Source organism: Lathyrus oleraceus, chromosome 5 (genome assembly GCF_024323335.1).
Source record: "Lathyrus oleraceus cultivar Zhongwan6 chromosome 5, CAAS_Psat_ZW6_1.0, whole genome shotgun sequence".
Taxonomy (NCBI): Eukaryota; Viridiplantae; Streptophyta; class Magnoliopsida; order Fabales; family Fabaceae; genus Lathyrus; species Lathyrus oleraceus.
In genome coordinates, this window is record NC_066583.1 from 598,942,391 (window position 1) to 598,962,253 (window position 19,863).

Sequence of the window (19,863 nt, forward strand, 5' to 3'; positions counted from 1 at the left end):
CAAGGAGGTGTGAATTGAAACCGGAGGTGTAAAACTGGATTTGCCTAATGGGCTGCAGATGAGCCCAAATCAGATTTTTGTCACAGGATGCCTGTTCCAAAAACAAAGGGGGTGTAAACAGCACATGGGTTGCGTCTGAGCCCAACATCAGTTCGTTCATTGCCTGGGGATATATTAGCAACATTAGTGTGTGCAAAGGAATTTCGGTGGCCCTGAACAAGCTAATCATCAATCAAGTACTTCAACCTTTGGTGCAATGTAGAGGTGACTGCCCCAGCGGCGTGAATCCATGGTTTGCCCAACAAACAACTGTAAGTTGGGTTGATATCCATGACTTGGAAGGTGATGCTGAACTCGTGGGGTCCAACATAGATAGGCAAATCGACTTCCCCAATAAGATGCCTTCGCGAACCATCGAAAGCTCGAACGATCAGTGTGATGGACCTCATCTTGGGCCCCTTAAACTGCAATTGGCTTAATATGGATTTTGGCAATACATTAAGCGAAGAACCAGTGTCAACGAGGACTCGAGATAGGAGAGAGTTAGTGCATGTGACTGAAATATGTAGTGCTTTGTTGTGGGAATTTCCCTCAGGAGGTAGCTCTGCTTCATTAAATCCCAAATACCTACTAGCAGTGATATTACCAACCACGTCGTCAAATTGATCGACCGTGATATCTTGCATCACATGAGCGGCATTTAGAACTTTCAGCAATGCCTTGCGATGAGCCTCGGAACTCAATAGCAAGGACAAAATTGATATTTTGGAGGGAGTCTGATTCAACTGGTCAACAATTTTGAAATCACTTTTCTTGATCAATTTGAGTAATTCTTGGCTTTCCTCAAAAGTGATGCTCTTCTTGTGATCTTCAACTTGTTCTTTCTCAACCATCGGCCCTTTACCCTTAGACGTTTCAGATTCTACAACTTTATTGTTAATAACCTTCGTCAGCACTGGAGCATTCATCATGCTCAGAGTGGCAGGTAAAGTTGCCCCTACTTGCGGAGTCGAAGTAGGAATGACCTTCTCCTTAGGCGGGATAATTGTGGGTGCTAGAGACACCCTATGAGTGTATTTTGGAGCGAATACACAGCCACTCCGATTCATGCCTCCCGTTCCAGCAATATTGGCGATTTCTGTGTCAGGAATACAAATTTCTTTCCTCCCAAATACGCTGTAGTCTCATAATTCCAAGGCACTGCCTTGGTATTCTGATACGGGAACAGAGTGGGAACGCGGGAATGAATCGGCTGAGTCCTCTTGGGAGGAGCTTCAACCTTCTTTTTTTGTACACAATTATTATTGGTTCAATTACTGCCACCTCTTCTGCTGCTTTAGACTTGGAGAACTGTATTAAACCTTGATCCGTCAGTTCTTGCACACAACCCCTCAGCTTGTCGCAATTGTCCGGATCAAACTCACATACTGCACAATCATCATGTACACCTTCTAGAAACCCAAAACGTTCAAGCCTCTGTAACACAACTGACATCGAAGTCTTCGCCTCTTCATCCCTTAGTATAGATTCGACATTTTCTTCTTTGATCACAGTGTTAATTGCTGCGCCACCGTGGTTTGGCAAGGGATTAGTCTTCACATTGGGCTTTTCCTCAGAGAAAGACATGATCTCTTGATCAATTAACTCTTGGATCCTCTTTTTGAGAGCCCAACGGTCCTCAGTGGAGTGTCCTATATACCCTATGTGGAAAGCACATGTGGCATTAGGATTGTGACTATGATTAAAGAGAGGAAAGGCTGTTGGGAGTTCTCTTGGTACGATAGCCCCCACGTGGATCAAATGCACCAGCTTTGCATACGGTACCAGGATCTTATCAAATTGGGGACGATTACCAAAATTTCTCCTATTATTATGACCTCGACTTTTTCCTTTGTTGTCACAGTTACATTGATGATTCAGACTTCTCTGAGCAGGTGTTGATTGTTGATTACCTTTCTGCAGTTGGTACTGGAATGACGGTTGTTGATATTGAGCTGCGGCGACGTATAGATACGGGTAATACGACATAGGGGCCATCGGAAATTGATATTGGAGGCGAACACTCGTCGTCACAACGTTTGCTTCCCCCTCCTTCTTTTTCACGAAGCCCCCATGCGGCCTCTTGTTTGTTATCTGTGGAGTGGTCGTGTTTGTGATCTTCCCCGATTTCAGCCCATTCTCTACACACTTCCCAATGGTTACCATATCAGCAAAAAAAAATTGACGAACTGCCAATCATCTTCTCATAATACAACCCTTGCAGTGTACCCATGAAGATATCTACCAATTCGTTGTCAAATAATGTTGGTCGGACCCTAGACGCCATTTCGCGCCAACGTTGAGCATACTCTTTGAAGGTTTCATTAGATCTTTATGACTGATTTTGTAATTGAAGCCTTTTCGGAGCCATGTCAAGGTTGTACTTATATTTTTTCAAGAGTGCCGCGGATAGGTCTCTCCATGACCGGATCTTTGTGCGTTCCAAACCCATGTACCAATCCAGGGAAGCCCCAGACAGGCTATCCTAGAAGCAATGGATCAGAAGGTTGTCATTATCGATGTACGAGGCCATTTTCTGGCAGTACATGGTAATGTGACTGCGAGGACAACCGAGGCCTTTGTATTTTGGGAGGTCAACCACCTTGAATTTCTGCGGGAGTACCACATTCGGGACCAAACAGAGGTCTCGAGCGTCTACGCTGAAGGCGGAGAAACCCTTGATGGCCCTTATTTTGTCGTCTAAGAGCTGATAATCCGCAGGTCTGGCCGGATCAACAGCGGGAGGAGCGACCTAACTGGCCAGTCGGGAAGTTTCTGGAGAGATCTGTGTGGGCATGTTTGGGCTAAGCCACATTTGAGGCGGGTAAGAGAAACCCGGAGGCACGATTTGGGAAGCGTGAACCATCTGAGGATATTGTCCTCCAGCTTGAGCAATGGGGGCCTGAGGTGCCCCTGTCTGCACATGCTGGAGTGCATGATTGGTAGGTGCGTAAGTCAGGATGGGCATGAAGGTTGCCCCAGGATAACCAAATGGAAGGACCGGGAACTGACTTGTGCTCTCAGGTTGAGAAGTCTGAGCGGGGATCTGAAAATGGAGGCGCGGGCCTCGATAGTCATCCTCATCGTCAGGGGTATCTTCAGGGACCTGACCTTGGTTAGTCTCCGGATTGGCGGCATCGACCAGAGGAGTTTGGACAGCGGGGACACCCCACGGGAAACCAGTGTTTCCAGCAGCAACAGAAGCAGAGAGAATCGGGTGAGGGAAGAAAGCCCCCTCATTGGCGAGATGAGCAACAAAGTGTGGGGCATTCCCCAAGGGTAGGAAGCAGCAAGCCTATTTAGGTCAGCAGGGACCAGTTGACGGTTCCCAGTGGTTGGCACAACAGTCTTCACCGGAGTTTCGATGGTAGGGCCAACAATAGTAGGATTGGTCACCCCATTAGCATGGGTGACGTTGGCAGCAGTAGAGGTAGGAGCCCTCTGAGTTTGGATAATTTCTAGGATGGTCTCCATGTTTCCCCTGAAGAGATTCATCTCACCTTGAACCTGGGCGAGGGATTCGCGGATATCAACATTGTTAACTTCGTAATCAGTCATTATCCTTGATTTGTTAGAGCGCGTAAAGTATTGATGACAAGTCTTCGTTGTTGATGTGGAAAAATGGCGAGAGTAAGCATTTTGTTTTCTGGCGGCTTATGACAAATAAATGCAAGAATGCATGTATATATGCGAAAATATTGATGTGTACATTTATTTTTACGTTATGTTCATTTTTTGTAAAGGAAAACAATACCAAGGAATCTGTGAGTTGGTTTATCTAACATGAGAAAATATAAAGCATAAAGAGAGACAATTTATGAAGCCAATAGCCAGAAAACTCTTTTATTCAATATCGAGAAGGCGAAATACAAGTACATATCAAGGAACTGCCCACTGGGCTACAAGAGTATCAAAATCGACCCTATCAGACATCAATCTAGTGAGAAGGAGTGAATTACAAATCAAAGTTAAAGACAGTAATTAGAAACATCTTGATAACAACTCTTCGTAACAAGCATGAGACTTTGGGGACAGGCGCGCGCCCCACTTTCCCAATATTGCACTCCCTTCAGGTGGTAAGTCGTGATCAAGTTCGCTCAGAACGCTGCCCACAACTGTTTTCTCTCGGTTAGGGAGATCTTCAGGATGTCCATTCACTTGTGGCAGTAGGCTGGTGTCTTCCAGGTTCTCATGTGATTGCTCTTTTAGCTCGCGAATCTCTTCTAGTGTCTAGTTCAGCTCGTACTAATTCTAGCAAAGAGTGACTTCTAGCTGCTTGGTGCGGCTTTGCTCATCCTTCAACTCTTTCTTGCAAGTTTCTAGCAGCCTTTGGAATTTCTTGGTTTGTTACATGTGATCGAGCTCCGCTTTGCTAGCCCGGTATTAAGTTTCGGCTAATTTCTTCTTCTTAGATATCAAACTGGCATAAGTCCCTTTGAGTGTGTCACCCACTTTGATTCTTTTGAATACCTCTGTTTGCGCCTCATCATCTGCTTGACAAACTTTATCTCTCTTCTAATTCAGATTGAACTTCAAAGTTTCTTTCTCCAAGGAGGTCTTACCAAGTCTAGATTTGAGATCCGCATTCTCTTTCTCTATGGTCTTGATAACTTTTTTCAATTCATCAACTTCAGAATTTTGATGGATCACTGGTTCAAGAGGTTTGACATTCATGGACGGTTCAGGCAGAAATGGCAACAAAATCTCACTAACTCTGTCTTTGACCCATCTGGTGTAAGCTTCCTTGGCAATGCAATTCTTCTTACCCATCTCTACTTTTCCTTGAGGACAAATTTCTCCCCAGGCCTTGACAATCTTCTTTACTAGTTATGGCTCTTCGACCCCTTCATATAAAACGAAACCTTCTACACTCTTGAGATCAGGCTTGTCCACCATAGGGTATCCCAGTTGTCGTAGTGCTAACCTGAGATTGTAATTGATTCCCCCTTTTGTACCAAGAAAAGGTACATTAGAAAAATCTCCACAGTTGAGGATAAGCTTGACACCGTCGTAGATTCGAGAGTACCAAGAGATGTCTTCGGAGTTCAAGGACATGATCCGTTGGGACCACTTCAAGTTGTCTTTGTTCTCAATGAAAGGGCCTTTGCTAGGTAGATGCAAAATAAACCATCTATACAGCAAAGGGGCACAACGGGTGATATTTCCTTTCTTCTTCTGAGTCCTCACATGGATGGAGTAGTAAGTATCAACGAGAAGAGTAGGAATAGGATTCTAAGTTAGGAAGATATGAATAGCAGCCAGATTTACGAATTCCTCCATATTTGGAAACAATATGATCACATAGATAAGTAGACCTAGATTGGCGTTGAAGGTCGTCCAACTCCCAACTTCGGTGAAGGCAATAGCTTTGTCCACTAGAAAATTAGAGGTGAAGCCATGAATTCCACCCTTAGGTTTCAAGTTTAATTCCACTTCCTTCTTCCCTATGTGGAGAGCTTTAACAAGGTCTTGATATTTGGGAAGTTCCTTAGTGCGAACATAAGGCACTTGGTTCTTGATCCTAATACCCAAAATGTGTGAATACTCTTCCAATGTAGGTGCCAACTGGTAATCTTGGAATGTAAAGTGGAGGATCGTAGAATTGCACCAGAGTGTGCACATCAGTGATGTTGACTTCGGTCTTCAGAATGCCCAAGAGGTTACCATAAGACGCCTTGAAATCATCTTTGTGTCCCAGATCTAAACATCCCCTAAGTTCTCTCAAGACAACCAACTGAGGTTCCACGAACTTGTAATTGTGAATGTTCTTTCTCTCGGGATTCATGATTCGCTTTGAATGCTTGGTAGACAAACTGGACTCTTGGATTCTTGGAAAAGAAATGCATATGCCAAAATTTTGTCATGATGAATGATAATGTAATGATGGGATGATATAAGTCACGTGGATTCAAAACTCTGGTATGTTCTGAACAATCTGGATGTGCCACATGTTGTAAGTTCAAAGGTTTGACGTAACATGAGTATCAAGGTAGGTAGAGTTTATGGTTTCCTGCAATAAAAACCCATATCCCCCTCACACGTGTGGACTATGCTCTAAGGTGGTCCCTAAAAGGTCTCCCATAGTCATCGACTCGAAATGTAAATACCCTACCGCAGTGAATACTCACAGGACAAAAAAGTACTTCCAAGTGAATCTAGTCTGGGTGTGGTTCTCATGATGACCCAATGCGCGAAACACAGGCGTACATGACTATCCACGAGTCTAACCTATGTGTATACTAAGCTCGGTTACAGAGCTTTCCTCTCATGTAGTCTCTCTCATCCCAACAATAGCACAACAAATAATATCCATAATATAAAGTGAATAAGGAACACGATAAATAAAAGCGAGTAAATCTATAAAGGTAAGCACCTAGAACTAGCGAGGGAACAACCTAAACTAGGCTCGACTCCTTTTAGAGACTAGGAAGCACTCCAAGTAGCGAAGTGTCCCCAGCAGAGTCGCCAACTGAAGCTAGCGGAAATATACCCGAACGTGTCACACGCTCAAACATACAACAAAGTCGCCATCAAAATTTATTTATCCCCAAAGGGAAGTGTAGCGGTGTATTCGTTACTATATGATCTATTGATTAAATCATAAGCAATGTATACAATGAATATAGAGTCGCCACCGCACTTTTATTTATCCTAAGGACTGGTTAAAAAGCGAACAAAAACCTAAGAAGTTTTACACGTAGAAAACTAATGAAAAGATCAGAGATCGGGGTAAGGGGTAAATTACGCAGAGGGAAGGTGTTAGGCACCCAATGCGTCCTAGGTACTCCTAGGGAGCCCTTTTCACACTTTGTTGTTTGAAAATTATTATTTGTCATGACATAAGTATTGTGCAAGCATGATTGGGATGATGAGAAAAGAATGTACATGTTAATTATTTTTGTGTTCGAACGGATGAACCCGTTGCCTACGTACCTTCCATCAAAGGTAAGGATCAAAACGCCGTAGTTCGGCTAAAAAATTTCCAAAAGTTAGTGGATTCAATTTTAAAACACAAGCTCTAAGGTCTTACGTTACCCACGGGAGAAAACTCAACCTTATGAAACAACACGTCCACCATGTGAGAAAAGCTTCCACTTGCCAGAGAGGGGTTAACCCTATAATAGGCAAGGAAGACTTACAATTCATCTACTAAGGACAAATAGGTGAGATTAATATCAACCAACTAGGGTAAATCAAACCTATAGCTAATGTATGAAAACTTAACAAACATGGACAAAGCCACAAAATCATTTGAATGGGTGAAGTTATTTGGATTATTTACAAAATGTGGTCAAAGTATGATTAAAGTCAATTCAAAATGAAGTATTTACAAAAATGGAGTTTTGGAAAATCATGGACTTAAGGTCCAAGTTTCTAATTTGGAAAGAGGTGAGAATGTTTGCACAACACTTATTTCAAGTTTTTTAAAAGTATGTGTGAAAAGGTAGGACACAATGGGATGAATGGATAATGGAAGAGTGAATGTAAAACTTCTTAGGAGGGTCCGCCTCTTGAAATCATATAGAAGATGATTCAAGTGGGTCCTTAGGAATAGGCTACAAATGAGCAATGATATGAACAGATGAAAGTCAATAAAAGCGGATACTGGATGCCACTCAATGGTCTTATACCTGTCTCCTAAAACAAGTAAGGATATCAGAAGCCACTCTATGGACTTACACTAATCTCCATCCGAATAAAACAACAAACAAAACAGGGAAGTCAACTGCCAATCTATCTGGACTTATGTTAACCTCCACAGTATGATCCTAGGAATACAAATGCCACATCACAGGGACTTACAATGAATCCTCACATACAACAACAATGCTCAAACAAAGAGCAAAGAAGATATGAGTGACCAATGAGGTCTTACACTCTATCTCTTCCATGTCATAGGAACAAAAGCCAATCAATATGGACTTACAATTGTCCTCAATGGGAAAACATCAATGTCACAAGGACAAAAGAAATGATCATGCACTAATGGCAAACAAAGATGATAAATGCACAACGGCAATCAATGATAGTAAATGCACAATGGCAATCAAGTAATCATGTATAAATGAATCAAGTAATCAATCACATAAATTCAAGTAGCACACTCTATAACCATTCAATGAGGCTCAAGCAAAAGGGTTTGACTATGAAAGTCCACTGTAAGAGGTAAGTGTCGCTCTTAACCTTGCCATTGAGGGGCTAAGGTGAAGCAGATGAAAGGATATGAGGGGTGTGCCTCATTGCTTCTATCTCAGGTCCGAGAGAGCATGTAAATATAAGAATGTGGGGGAGTTCAGAAAGATGGAACTCTTTCCCCAATTAGACTCGATAGATCTTGGGTTTGGATCTCAATGCTACAACCATGTAATGGGAGCAAGGAGAAGACACACAGAATAGTGGGGGATAGATTGCTTATCCCTACCTTCCACCAATTGCCTCAAATGAGGACTTTTCCTGCTTAGGACAAATATAAACATACACAAGCATTGCCTCTTAAGGAGGACTTCAGACAGTTTGCCCGGTCAAATAACAGACTGGGTCTCCAGACTACATGAAGAAGAAGGTTCTATACCTCAATGCCAATTGCTTATAAGCAAAGCAATGCAAGTTCTTAAGAGAACTGAGCAACTAAAGGGTACCTGAAAACAATCCAACACGATCAGCATCCCATTCGAAATCAAACGACAATACAATAATCAACAATGTACAATCATAATCAAACAATAATGTGCATAGCACAAAGCTCAACATGAACCAACATCCTACAAAACAGCCACATTAGTTTACAAGTCAAGTAAGATAATCCCAAATGTGAAACAATTCCTTTAATCATTAACTCCTTAACCTGAAAAGCCAAAAACAACTTCAAATGTAAGTAATAAGACCACTAGGACTAGCCTAGGATCCAAAAGAAGGAAAAATCCTAAAACAGCAGCCAATTCATGATCAAAGTCAAGCTATTTCAACAACAAAGGGATCCCAATTGGTCCCATATCCAAAATATGTACACATCTCAATCTATGCAACATGTAAGGCAAAGTGAGCAATGTTAAACCACATATGAGCAACCAGCAAGATCACATCAAAAAAAAATATCAAAACAACACAGTAAATTCCACAAAAATTATATCATAAACAGAGGACATTCAACAAGCTACATGTCAATTTTCAAGCAATTTGGATTAGTGGAACTATGGGAATTAATTCAACATGTCTAAGCATGCAAAAACACAATCAAATGAGGTTACAAAATATGCACCAACTTCAATTAAATGGTAAGCAGTGATGGTAAATGGGAAATTAGTAGGACCAAAGCCAAATGATAGCTTAATGTGTTAGGAACTACCCTACCAAGTTTCATGTCCATAGGGTTAAGGATGTGGATTTGGCAACATATATACAAAAGGTTACACAAGCTAGGTCCAAAAATGATAGGCAGAAGGTAAAAATCCTAATCAATTAGGAAATGGATTGTAAAAATCCACAAAAAAACACAGTGAATGTTAACATGTTAATGGTGCTACATGCAAAAAATTAAGGCCATAGGCCAAGGGGAAGCATGGCAAAAAATTCAGAGAATTCAGTATATCACAAGGTGTCACATTTTATCATCCTCAAGTTCAATAAATCATAGCTAAAAGACCAGAGGTCCAAAAATTACAAAACCTATGTCAAAAATTCCAGAAATGAGTCAAGATTCTACTCCTAAAATTTCATTTAATTTGGATTATGCATGGTGATTTCATAATTAAAATGGTGAGACATGTGAAATTTGTACACATTGTAAAGACTTCTATGGCAATTAATTTTTCTACCAAGCAACATTTTATTTTTTGATTCTATAAAAAGTAGAGAAAAAATGAAGATTATCAAAAAAAGTCTGGATTTATTTGGATTATTATTGATCATTTTATGATTTTATGAAGTTGTGAAATATTTATTTCATAATTATTGGATTTAATTAGGATGGTTAAATTAAATAATTGGATGAAATGGCATAACAGTAATTATGTTGCCAAGGCTAAAACGACGTCACTTGGCATTTATGTGCTGGCGCGCGAACACAATTTGAACGCGGTACTGTAGTTCGATGGATCAAAACGCAGAAAATTCCAGAAATTCGTCATCATCTTCGCACAGCTTATGCTCTTCAACGGCAACAACGGTTTCGGACTTTCCTTCATCAAATCCAACAAACCGTATACCGTTGGAAAGGTTATCCTACGTACAACACCAATATGCCAAAGGAAACTCCTAATTCCTATCCTACCGCACAGATCGATCGAAAGAAGGTTTCGCGTCAAAGCTTCGAGTTCGGATTTCTCAACCTATAGTCCACCGTTTCACAAACCGAGCCTAGCATGATAAACTACATCTAACAAACTACCACACGCATATGAACATTTATCGATTCTTGAGGTTCGAAAATTTACCGTCGTTTGATGACAGTGATGAATCGTGAGGTATTGGCGTGTGAAAGTCAAAAACAGTTGCAGAATGATCTTCCAGGAGTTGAATGCAATGCTCAAATTCAATCGAAATTGCTTCTAATGCGCGAAAATCAAATTCACCATTGATGGAGCTTTCTTGGACAGTTGCGAATTGTGGCTCTTCTCGATTCAAACTTCCAAAACAGATGGGGTAGAGGATGGTGGAAGATCAACACAAAAGGAATTTCAAGAATTCGTCAAGAATTGGTGAAGTTTGATCAATTTTTGTGTGAAGTGTTCTTGGTGAAAGATGGAGAAAATGAGAGAATTGGAGAGTTTCTCTTTCAGATTTTCTGTTGTGATTTGTGAATTATGATTAGTCTTTAATTTCTGTTATGGATTAAACTTATATATGGATCACTAATACAACTATAATTATGATTAATGAAAAATAGTGAATTAGTGAAATTAAGCTTATGTGTGAATTTGGCTCCCTTTTGCTCTTTCTCTAAACCAGCCAATTTTTCTGCCCAAGCTTGGTTCTAGCAGGTCACAAATGTCATTTTGGAGCTGATGGAATTAGTCTCAAGTCAAATGAATGCATATTTCTCAATTTCACCATGTGATGGCTTATGTATCCATTTTTTCCAATTCATTTCAAAAGCTAATTTCCAAACCATGAAGCCTTAGCATGTTATGAACATTCCAACAAGTTTCAAATGCCATTTGTGAGGTGTTGCAAAAATCCCCACTCAAAAATTCCAATTATTTCACAAGTTGGACGATTTTGCCCCTGGTTCATTTAACAGTCCAGTTGAAATTTGACCTTTTGCATTGAGCACTTTTGAAGAAATCCAATTATGCACCATGAAAGTACATGTCAAATGGAGTTTGTGCATATAAAGAACATCCAATTTGGACAATCCATGTGGAAGTTATGCCCTCCTGATTATGGGTCTTTTTTGAAATTGATCTGACCATATCTTGCCAACCATGCATGGGATTTTCAAGTTCTTGGACTTTTTGGAATTGTGAGAACAAGATCTTCAACTTTCATGTTGGACAAAATTTCATTTGAAGCTTTCTTGGACACGTAATATTTGGGAGAAAAACTTTCCATTTTTGGCAGCTGAAATTACAGGTCCACTTGCCATTTTGGGAAACTGTCTGTCTGACTTCAATTCCTTCGACCTTGACCTTTGAAATGCCAAATTAAGTTTATATAGACATGAATGAGACCTTTTTAACCAATTCCAATCATCAAATCACTGATTAAATCCACAATTGACCACAGTTGACTTTTGTTGACTTTTGGTTGACTGGGCCATGTTCTGATGAATTTCAAGCCTCTTCCACATGAGATCTTGATTCCAAATGATATCACAAGTTATATGAACTCTTTATGAATGATCATGGTGTCCAAATTCTTCAAGAATGGTCACCATCTATTGCTCAAGGCCTGATTTGACTGTTTTGACCTAACTGGCTTCATCTGCAAGTAACATGGTTAGATGACAATATTTTTGTACTTTTGGTTAGTGAACATATGAAAAGCAATGATATACAAATGCTATACATGCTTGGTGATCAAGAACCACACTCACAAGGTATCCCACCCACTAGGAGGGCAGCTAAGGTATGCAAAGATCCTTGAGGCCATGATATGATATGATATGGGCCATGAGGGATCTTAGGGCCGAAATTGGGGTCTTACAGATGCCCCTATTTAAGGTCATTCTATCCGGAGAAGTGAAGTTTAGAAATCTTCATCTCGACGCGGTAGAATGGGCTTAAATAATAGTAATGAGACAAATTTTGGTCCCAAAGAGACCTCATGATGCAGATGTATGCATGCAAAAGCAAATTCTGTGGGGAATATATTGTTCGCACAGAAGAAAGGACGATCCATCGGAGTAATACACTCACCAGGAACAGAGACTCTAACAAGACTCTTATTGGGACTCCTTTTTTAGGGGATAGTAAGAAAAAGAATGCGTGAGCAGGACACGACTTTGATTAGGGATACAAAACTGACATAGCGTGGACAAGACACGACTCCGAGTGGGGATAACAGACATCGGACTAGAGAACTTGCTGGGGAAGCAAAGGACTCACACCGGGGAATAAAGAATTCCAGAAAAAAATAAATCCATAGGAAAGACACAAGCTGACTCAAACTATCCATAAAGGATACTTCGGATAAAAATTCGGACTCGGACCAGGAAAAGATACACATAGAACCTTCCTGCCGGGAAAATGCATATATTGGGGAATAAACACCCATATAGCAAAAGGTAAAAATCACCGAAGGAAACTCCGCAGGGGAATGTCTAACAAAGAGACTCTCCTGGGAAAAGCAACAAGGATGAGGTGCTACCGGTATAAGGGTAACAAACTCAGGAAGAATGAATATCTAAGACCGGTATAAGGGTGAGAGATATCAATCAACCAACATCTGAGAAAGACCTACAAAGGGTATAATGCTCAGGAAAATCTGACTCCACAAGGGACCAACGTCATAATAGGGAGTAGAAAGGAAGGAACACCAGGGATACCGAGGTATATAATAGGTGACCGACAGAACGTGAATTGGTATATATGCCAAGACACTCATCATCCGAAAGGAGGGCTTGAAAAAGCAAAATCGACTTAAAGGATGGACATTCGAATCCACAACGGGAACACGAATCTTACTCAACTAGGGACACAAACCCAAAGAGTGCATGAAATATAATATCCATTACCGGCAGACCGTGGATAAGATACTCGCATGAGACATATTATCTATTACCGTCAGAACGTAGATAATAAACTCGCATGGTAAGAAACACCAGAGATACCGAAGTATATAATAGGTGATCTACCGAAGACGTGAATTGGTATATATGCCAAAACACACATCATCCACAAATTGGTTAAAGGATGGAATATTCGATTCTACAAAGAATACGAATCTTGATCAGGTGGGGAAAATCAACAAAGGATTCCAACTAAAGAGCGCATGAGACATATCATTCATTACCGGCAGACCGTGAATAATATACTCGAAAGGAAAAGACACCAGAGATACCGAAGTATATAATAGGTGACTAACCAAAAAGAGAGACAATCGATACCAAGCATCCGGGTAAACGAAAGACAACTCAAGGGATAAATTGCAAGCATCCGGCAATTATCCAAACAACAAGGAAGAATATTCGACTCCGCAAAGGGAAATAACGAATCTTACTCGACCAGGGAAACACAAAAGGCTTCGACTGAAGAGTGCATGAGATATATTATCCATTACCGTCAGAACGTGGATAGTATACTCGCATGGAAGATTATCCACAACCGGTATAAGGGTTAAGAAAGGATAAATCGACCGAAAAGAAAGGCATCGGGATACCAAACAGGCATATAATGATGACCAATCAAAGGGAGTAACAACATTACCAACAAAAGGGTAAATGAAAGACTCACTGGGGATAAATCGCAAGCATCCGACAATTATCCGCAAAACTGGGGATACATTGATAAACAATCAATGATCTGGGGAACAAATCACTAGCAATCGGTGAAAAGACCCACTGGCGACTTCAAAAGGATAACATCGCAAGCATCCGGCAATGATCCAGGAGACTGCTGGGAATACAAGTGCTTACTCAAGAGCAACTACCCAAAAGCAGGAAGGAATATCAACATCGAATATTGAATGAAGATAACCACAAAGGAGAGATTAGGGCTTACATCTACCGAATACGGGGCAGAAGACCAAAAATCTGGCTGAGGAAACAAGGGGTTTAACAATACCGACTACTGGGTAAGAAACCAAAGACTCAGCTGAGGATAAGATTGCTACCAACCGGCAATTATCCACATGTATCATAAGACACAACTCTGCTGGAGAGAAAAATCACAGCGACATAGGATTTACAACTACCGAATACGGGGTAGAAGACCACAAACTCCACTGGGGATAAAAATCACCACAGGGAAACGCAAACTCTGTTTGGGGATAAAACCACGACAACAGGAAATTCACCACTAACTAGATCTAACCACGAAGGTTACCACTGCTAGGGGAAAAGAGATAGGACTTACGACTACCGGTATAAGGGCAGTGGCCATACTCTGGTGGGAATAACCACAAATTAGGGTTTACATCTACCGAATACGGGGTAGAAAACCAAAAACTCTGCGTGGGGATAGAATAAATCACGAATCCGCACGAGAAACCAAAAATGAGGTTCATAACAGACCACAAACTCTGTTGGAGAGTAGGGAATTAGGATTTACGACTACCGACTATCAGGTAGAAAACCAACAACTCTGGCTGGGGACTACAAGGTATATAACCACAAGTTCTGCCAAGAAGCCAGGAGAATAGGACTTACAACTACCGGTATAAGGGTAGAGGCCAAAATCGACTCTTGCGGGGGAATGAAAGGTATATAACCACAAATTCCGCCAAGAGGAACGGAACAATAGGACTTACAACTACCGGTATAAGGGTAGAGGCCCGAAACTCCGCTGGGGATAAAAATCACCACAGGGAAGCACAGGGAACAGACGACAAATGTCAATTCAGGAAAGATCCGAAAAGACAGACTGAATCAAGACACGTCCTAATGAGGATATAACTCAAATAGGAACCTCCATCCCAATATATGTGTTGGGAGGAAACGGAAGAAACCGTCATCCACGAGGGTATATCTCAGTGGGGAACCGCAGAAGGAAAGACAACATTTTCTGCTTATGGGGCTGACTCTATATGGAGAGATTTATAACACCCGACCTCTGCTTGGGGGGGATCTATAAAGATCCATATCACCATAGCAGGGAATAACAAACAAGGGATATATGGCAAAAATGCAACATGAATATCTGAATGTTTATGAATATGCATGAATATGCGTGATTTATGTTTGATGAATGCTGACAAAACAGACAATTCTAACACAACAGGTCCAGGAATCTAACGTCCGGTATTACACTTCCAGGGGAAAAACCAACTGGAAAGCCAATTCTGCTGGAGATCTACATGCTACAAAGCAAAGATCTGCGGGTACTGCTAGGAAGCAGAAGCAAAAGAATCAGAGATATCTGGAGAATACCAAATCTCTGAGCACTGGATCAGCGAATCGTCCCAGACTAGGGCACAGAAAGTCGCAACAGGCGAAGAGCCACAAAGACAAATCTGTCGGGGAACAAGAGAAAAAACTCAAAGTCCTGCAGGGGATCCTAGCAGCACTGCTATGGGAACGGATCCAACATAACTCCATTAGGGGAACAACCCACTGAGGGAGCAAAGGTCACCCGGATAGAGTTTGGCTGCACAAGCAACTCTACTGGGGATATCATCAACTACTCTCTTGGGGAACAACCCACTGAGGAAGGAAAGCACCAAACAAGTAGATTCTGCGACAAACCACTCTACTCGGGGCGAACACACATCTGATGGATCACATCAGCAGATTCTGCAACAAAATCCGCTCTACTGAGGATCGAAAAGTAATCAGGAAATCAATACAATCTCTGGGTAACGGAGCCATCAACCGATCATACCGGGGATTGAAGGAGGTTCAACGGGCAATATTGCCACAACAACCGCTCTGCAGACAAATGCTGGAGAAAGTTGGATGAAAATACGGGGATTTCAACCCAATCAACCACTGAGTAGGAAAATAAATCCTGCTCTGCTGAGAATAACAACCATTCTGATAGAGAGAAAGTAAACACTCCACTGACGACTTTGCCGGGGAAAAGGTAAAGTACCGGGTATCAAACCACTGACTTACCGAGTCTTCCAAAAGGAAAGCGACCGTGCTGAGAAAACAGATAAATCCGCTGGCAACTGCGCTGGGGAGGGTGACAACAACTCTGCTCGCGACTGCAATGGGGATATCAATAACTGCTCTACTGTGCCAAGGAGACAAATATCTGGGGATAGCAGTCCATTGGAGAAAGTGACGAGGCACCAAGGTGACAAACCATCAATCGCCGAATCTTCCACAAGGAAATCATCCATGCCGGGGAAAACTGCTGCTGGAGAACACTGAATCTTCAACAACACTCTGCCTGGGGAATAACCCCACCAACAACTCGACTTGCAATCATGCTGACAACTCACTTGGGGAGAAACACGGGATACGGGGATATCAACCCACTAACCACAAATATTCTGAACAACTGAGCAATCAAGCCGGGGAGAGACTACTGCTGGAGAACAGCCTGAGTCTTCAATACACCACTCTGCTTCGGGGAGTCAAAATCCACAGAAGCTCTGCTTAGGGGATAACCCCAACAACCAAATCTCTACTTGGGGAACAACCCCAACAACCAAATCTGGAGAAGAAGGATACAAACCAAACCAGGAGTATGAACAAATGTCTTACCTGTTGGAAACCATGCCACCCTTGGGAGAGCACTGGGGAAATTCTTTGAGTATCCTTTTATCATTTGTGAATATTCACTTTGTTTAAAACAACAATTTTGAAAAAATTATTCGTTTTAAAACAATGACATTTTATCAATTAAAACATGCAAAACATTTGTTGAATTGAAACAAATAAGAGTGCAAATAATTGGATAAAAGCTCAAATTGATTTGATGGAATGGTAGCCTGCAAATGGCAAGACTCCATAGATCTGTACAAATTTGAAATCAGTGATATATATTGGAAGAGGGCTACATTGAACATAATGATCCTTTCTCTACCAATTTGAATCTCGATGTATTCGAAGCTTCAGTTGACGACGAATCGAGAGTTTTCTGACGAAAAGACAGCTGATGAACAGAAAGTCTTGTCAAGATGCAGTTACTTGCCTGATCCCTAATTTTTGCCTAGATTGCCCCAGAGTGAGGTACTCAATCTAGCGGGATGCAAATATGCTTTTTTATCAAGTCTCTAATTTTTGCTTGAATTACCCTTGCGGGTTCTCCACCGAGACGCTCATTTTTGCCTAAGCCGCCCTTTCGGGTTTTCAACTTAGCAAGCTATTCTGTTTTTCATTTGCATATACTTTTTTTTTATTAGGCAAAGTATCTCTTGACTGCATCTGAATTCACAGGACGAGTGAAATCCTCCCCATCCATCGTTGTAAGCATTAAAGCTCCGCCTGAAAAGGCTCTCTTAACAACATATGGACCCTCGTAGTTTGGAGTCCACTTGCCCCTGGAATCGGGCACGAAAGACAAAACTTTCTTGAGCACAAGGTCACCTTCTCTAAACACACGAGGCTTGACCTTCTTATCGAATGCTTTCTTCATTCTCTGCTGATACAACTGACCATGACACATGGCAGTTAATCGCTTCTCTTCGATCAGATTCAGTTGGTTATAACGACTCTGAATCCATTCAGCATCAGTCAACTAGGGACTTGAGGGTGTGCTTTTTTCTTTCTTTTCTTTTGAAAAGATTTAAAAAAAATTTCCTGACTTTTGATTTTTCATCTTTTTCACCCTCTCTCTCTTTTCATCATTTTTTTTTTTTTTTACATTACATTTGTAATGCCCCAGTTTGACTGTTTTACTGATTCTCATGATACAGCTGAATGAGCCTCTTTTGTGCTCGAGGAGGATAGGAAATCTCATCAGGAATCCCCTTCAACATCATCTTCCTCTGCTTCGAATACAAAGAATTCAAGATTGGGAGATGGCGTTGGATCATTATGTTCAATGGGTTTAGAAATCCCTGCATAATGATTCTGGATAATGGAAAGCTTTTGTATTTAAACAAGCAAATCATTTATGCAGATGAAAAAGCTGTTTTTGTTTTTCAGGGTTTTTTGTGATCACTGATTTCATGCAAAAGCAAAAAGTGAAAACAAATGGAAAAACAAATGTTTAACAATGCATTAATTGAATGAAAACATCATTGTATTAAATGCTGCCAACAATGTCATCACTTCTCCTTTTGGCATGGGAGAAGGGTTTTGAACAAAGTGAACATATTACGCTGACTTATGAATGACCGTAGGAACATCCACAGCGACCCAATTGTGGCAGACACCACCAGGTATGATGAAATTGTTCAGATCTTCTGCATCCTCTTCGATGATAGCAGCAACTTCCTCTTCAACAGACTGATCGTCATGGATAAATCCTCCACTTGTGAACAAACCTTGCTCATTATATGCCCCAGAACGGTAGCCAATGCCAGCCCGGGATATATCCATCAAAAGCACTCTGTCGGGAAAATCCCTTCCTTGAGTTCACAATTCTCTTGCTCAAGATGATCCATCAATCTCGAAGAATCGGCTCTGCTATAATACCGGCGAGGTGCGTCTCCAAAATAAATGAAGATCGCAGGGTCAGACCACAGGACGGGAGACCAGAACAAAACACCCGCTTATGCAAATGATGCATGAAGTGTTTATGCATATGCTTGTTTTTGATTTCAAAGGAACTCGAGGGTTTTATTTGCAAACTTTGAAATATCAACATTTTGACCATATATGAGAATATCTCATCAGATATATCAGGTGAAAAAATTTTCCCGGTTTTTTCATGTTTGAAATTTTTTGCAAATAAACTCCTTTGAGTTCCTTGAAAATTTTCTTTTTTTATCTGATGATATGAATGCGGATGAATGCGTGAATGCATGAATGCAACAATCACACTCAAGGATCAAGCAAAGCACACCAAACAAAGGTCATGGGAAAGCTCATTGTATCCCTAATATCAATCATCCATTTTGGTGGATTTAGGTTTTCACCTTATCGACACCCAAGTTCCATTGATATTAACGGTACATGAACCGGCTCAAACATCCTTAATATCAACCAGCCGCTTTGGTGGATTTAGGTTTTACACCTGATCCGGGATCCATTGATATAAACGATGTTTGAACGACTCAACCACGAATCACGGGTTTGCTGAGAGTCACGAGCATGGAGTCTTGGTTAAGAACCACCCAAAGGGAGTGTACTAGGGTTTATACCTGCCAGACATGTTCTACCAGAGGTTCCCATAATCATCGTCCCATCTCTCGGATATTATCGGAGGAACGAATACTCGTATTCCAAAAATATTCTCAAGAGAGACTCTTATGAGTGTAGTATCGCGTAACAATCGCATCAGATCTTACACCTGAACGACCTCCGCACTACGTCCTAAAAATAGGCCAAGATGGGTTTGGTAAACTAAGGTCCTTGGCTTCTAAGGCACATGATTGAAAGAATAATGCCTAACCACAAATAACTTGTGTGACATTATTAATCCAACATGACCTCCACCAAGTGAATGGACTCGCAAGTCAACTGGCTAAGGACTACTCCACACCAGTCAACAAGACTATGCCATTCTCCTATCCTAGAGTGCACTCGAGTTCGGGTATAGAACTCATCTCACAGAGATCACCAAAGCAAACAGCATTTGTATATCAAGCAATTCAAACATTACAATCAATACA

At 41.2% G+C, this 19,863-nt stretch overlaps 1 protein-coding gene across 1 annotated transcript; it reads right to left on the reverse strand.

Moving 5' to 3' along the window:
• Positions 1 to 221: 221 nt before the first annotated feature.
• On the reverse strand, positions 222 to 2,205 carry LOC127082315 (uncharacterized). Its single transcript, XM_051022554.1, has 2 exons — positions 1,221 to 2,205; positions 222 to 1,138 (listed from the first exon to the last, which is right to left on the reverse strand). The coding sequence occupies exons 1-2, from the start codon at positions 2,203 to 2,205 to the stop codon at positions 222 to 224; spliced, it is 1,902 nt and encodes a 633-aa protein (XP_050878511.1).
• Positions 2,206 to 19,863: the final 17,658 nt, after the last annotated feature.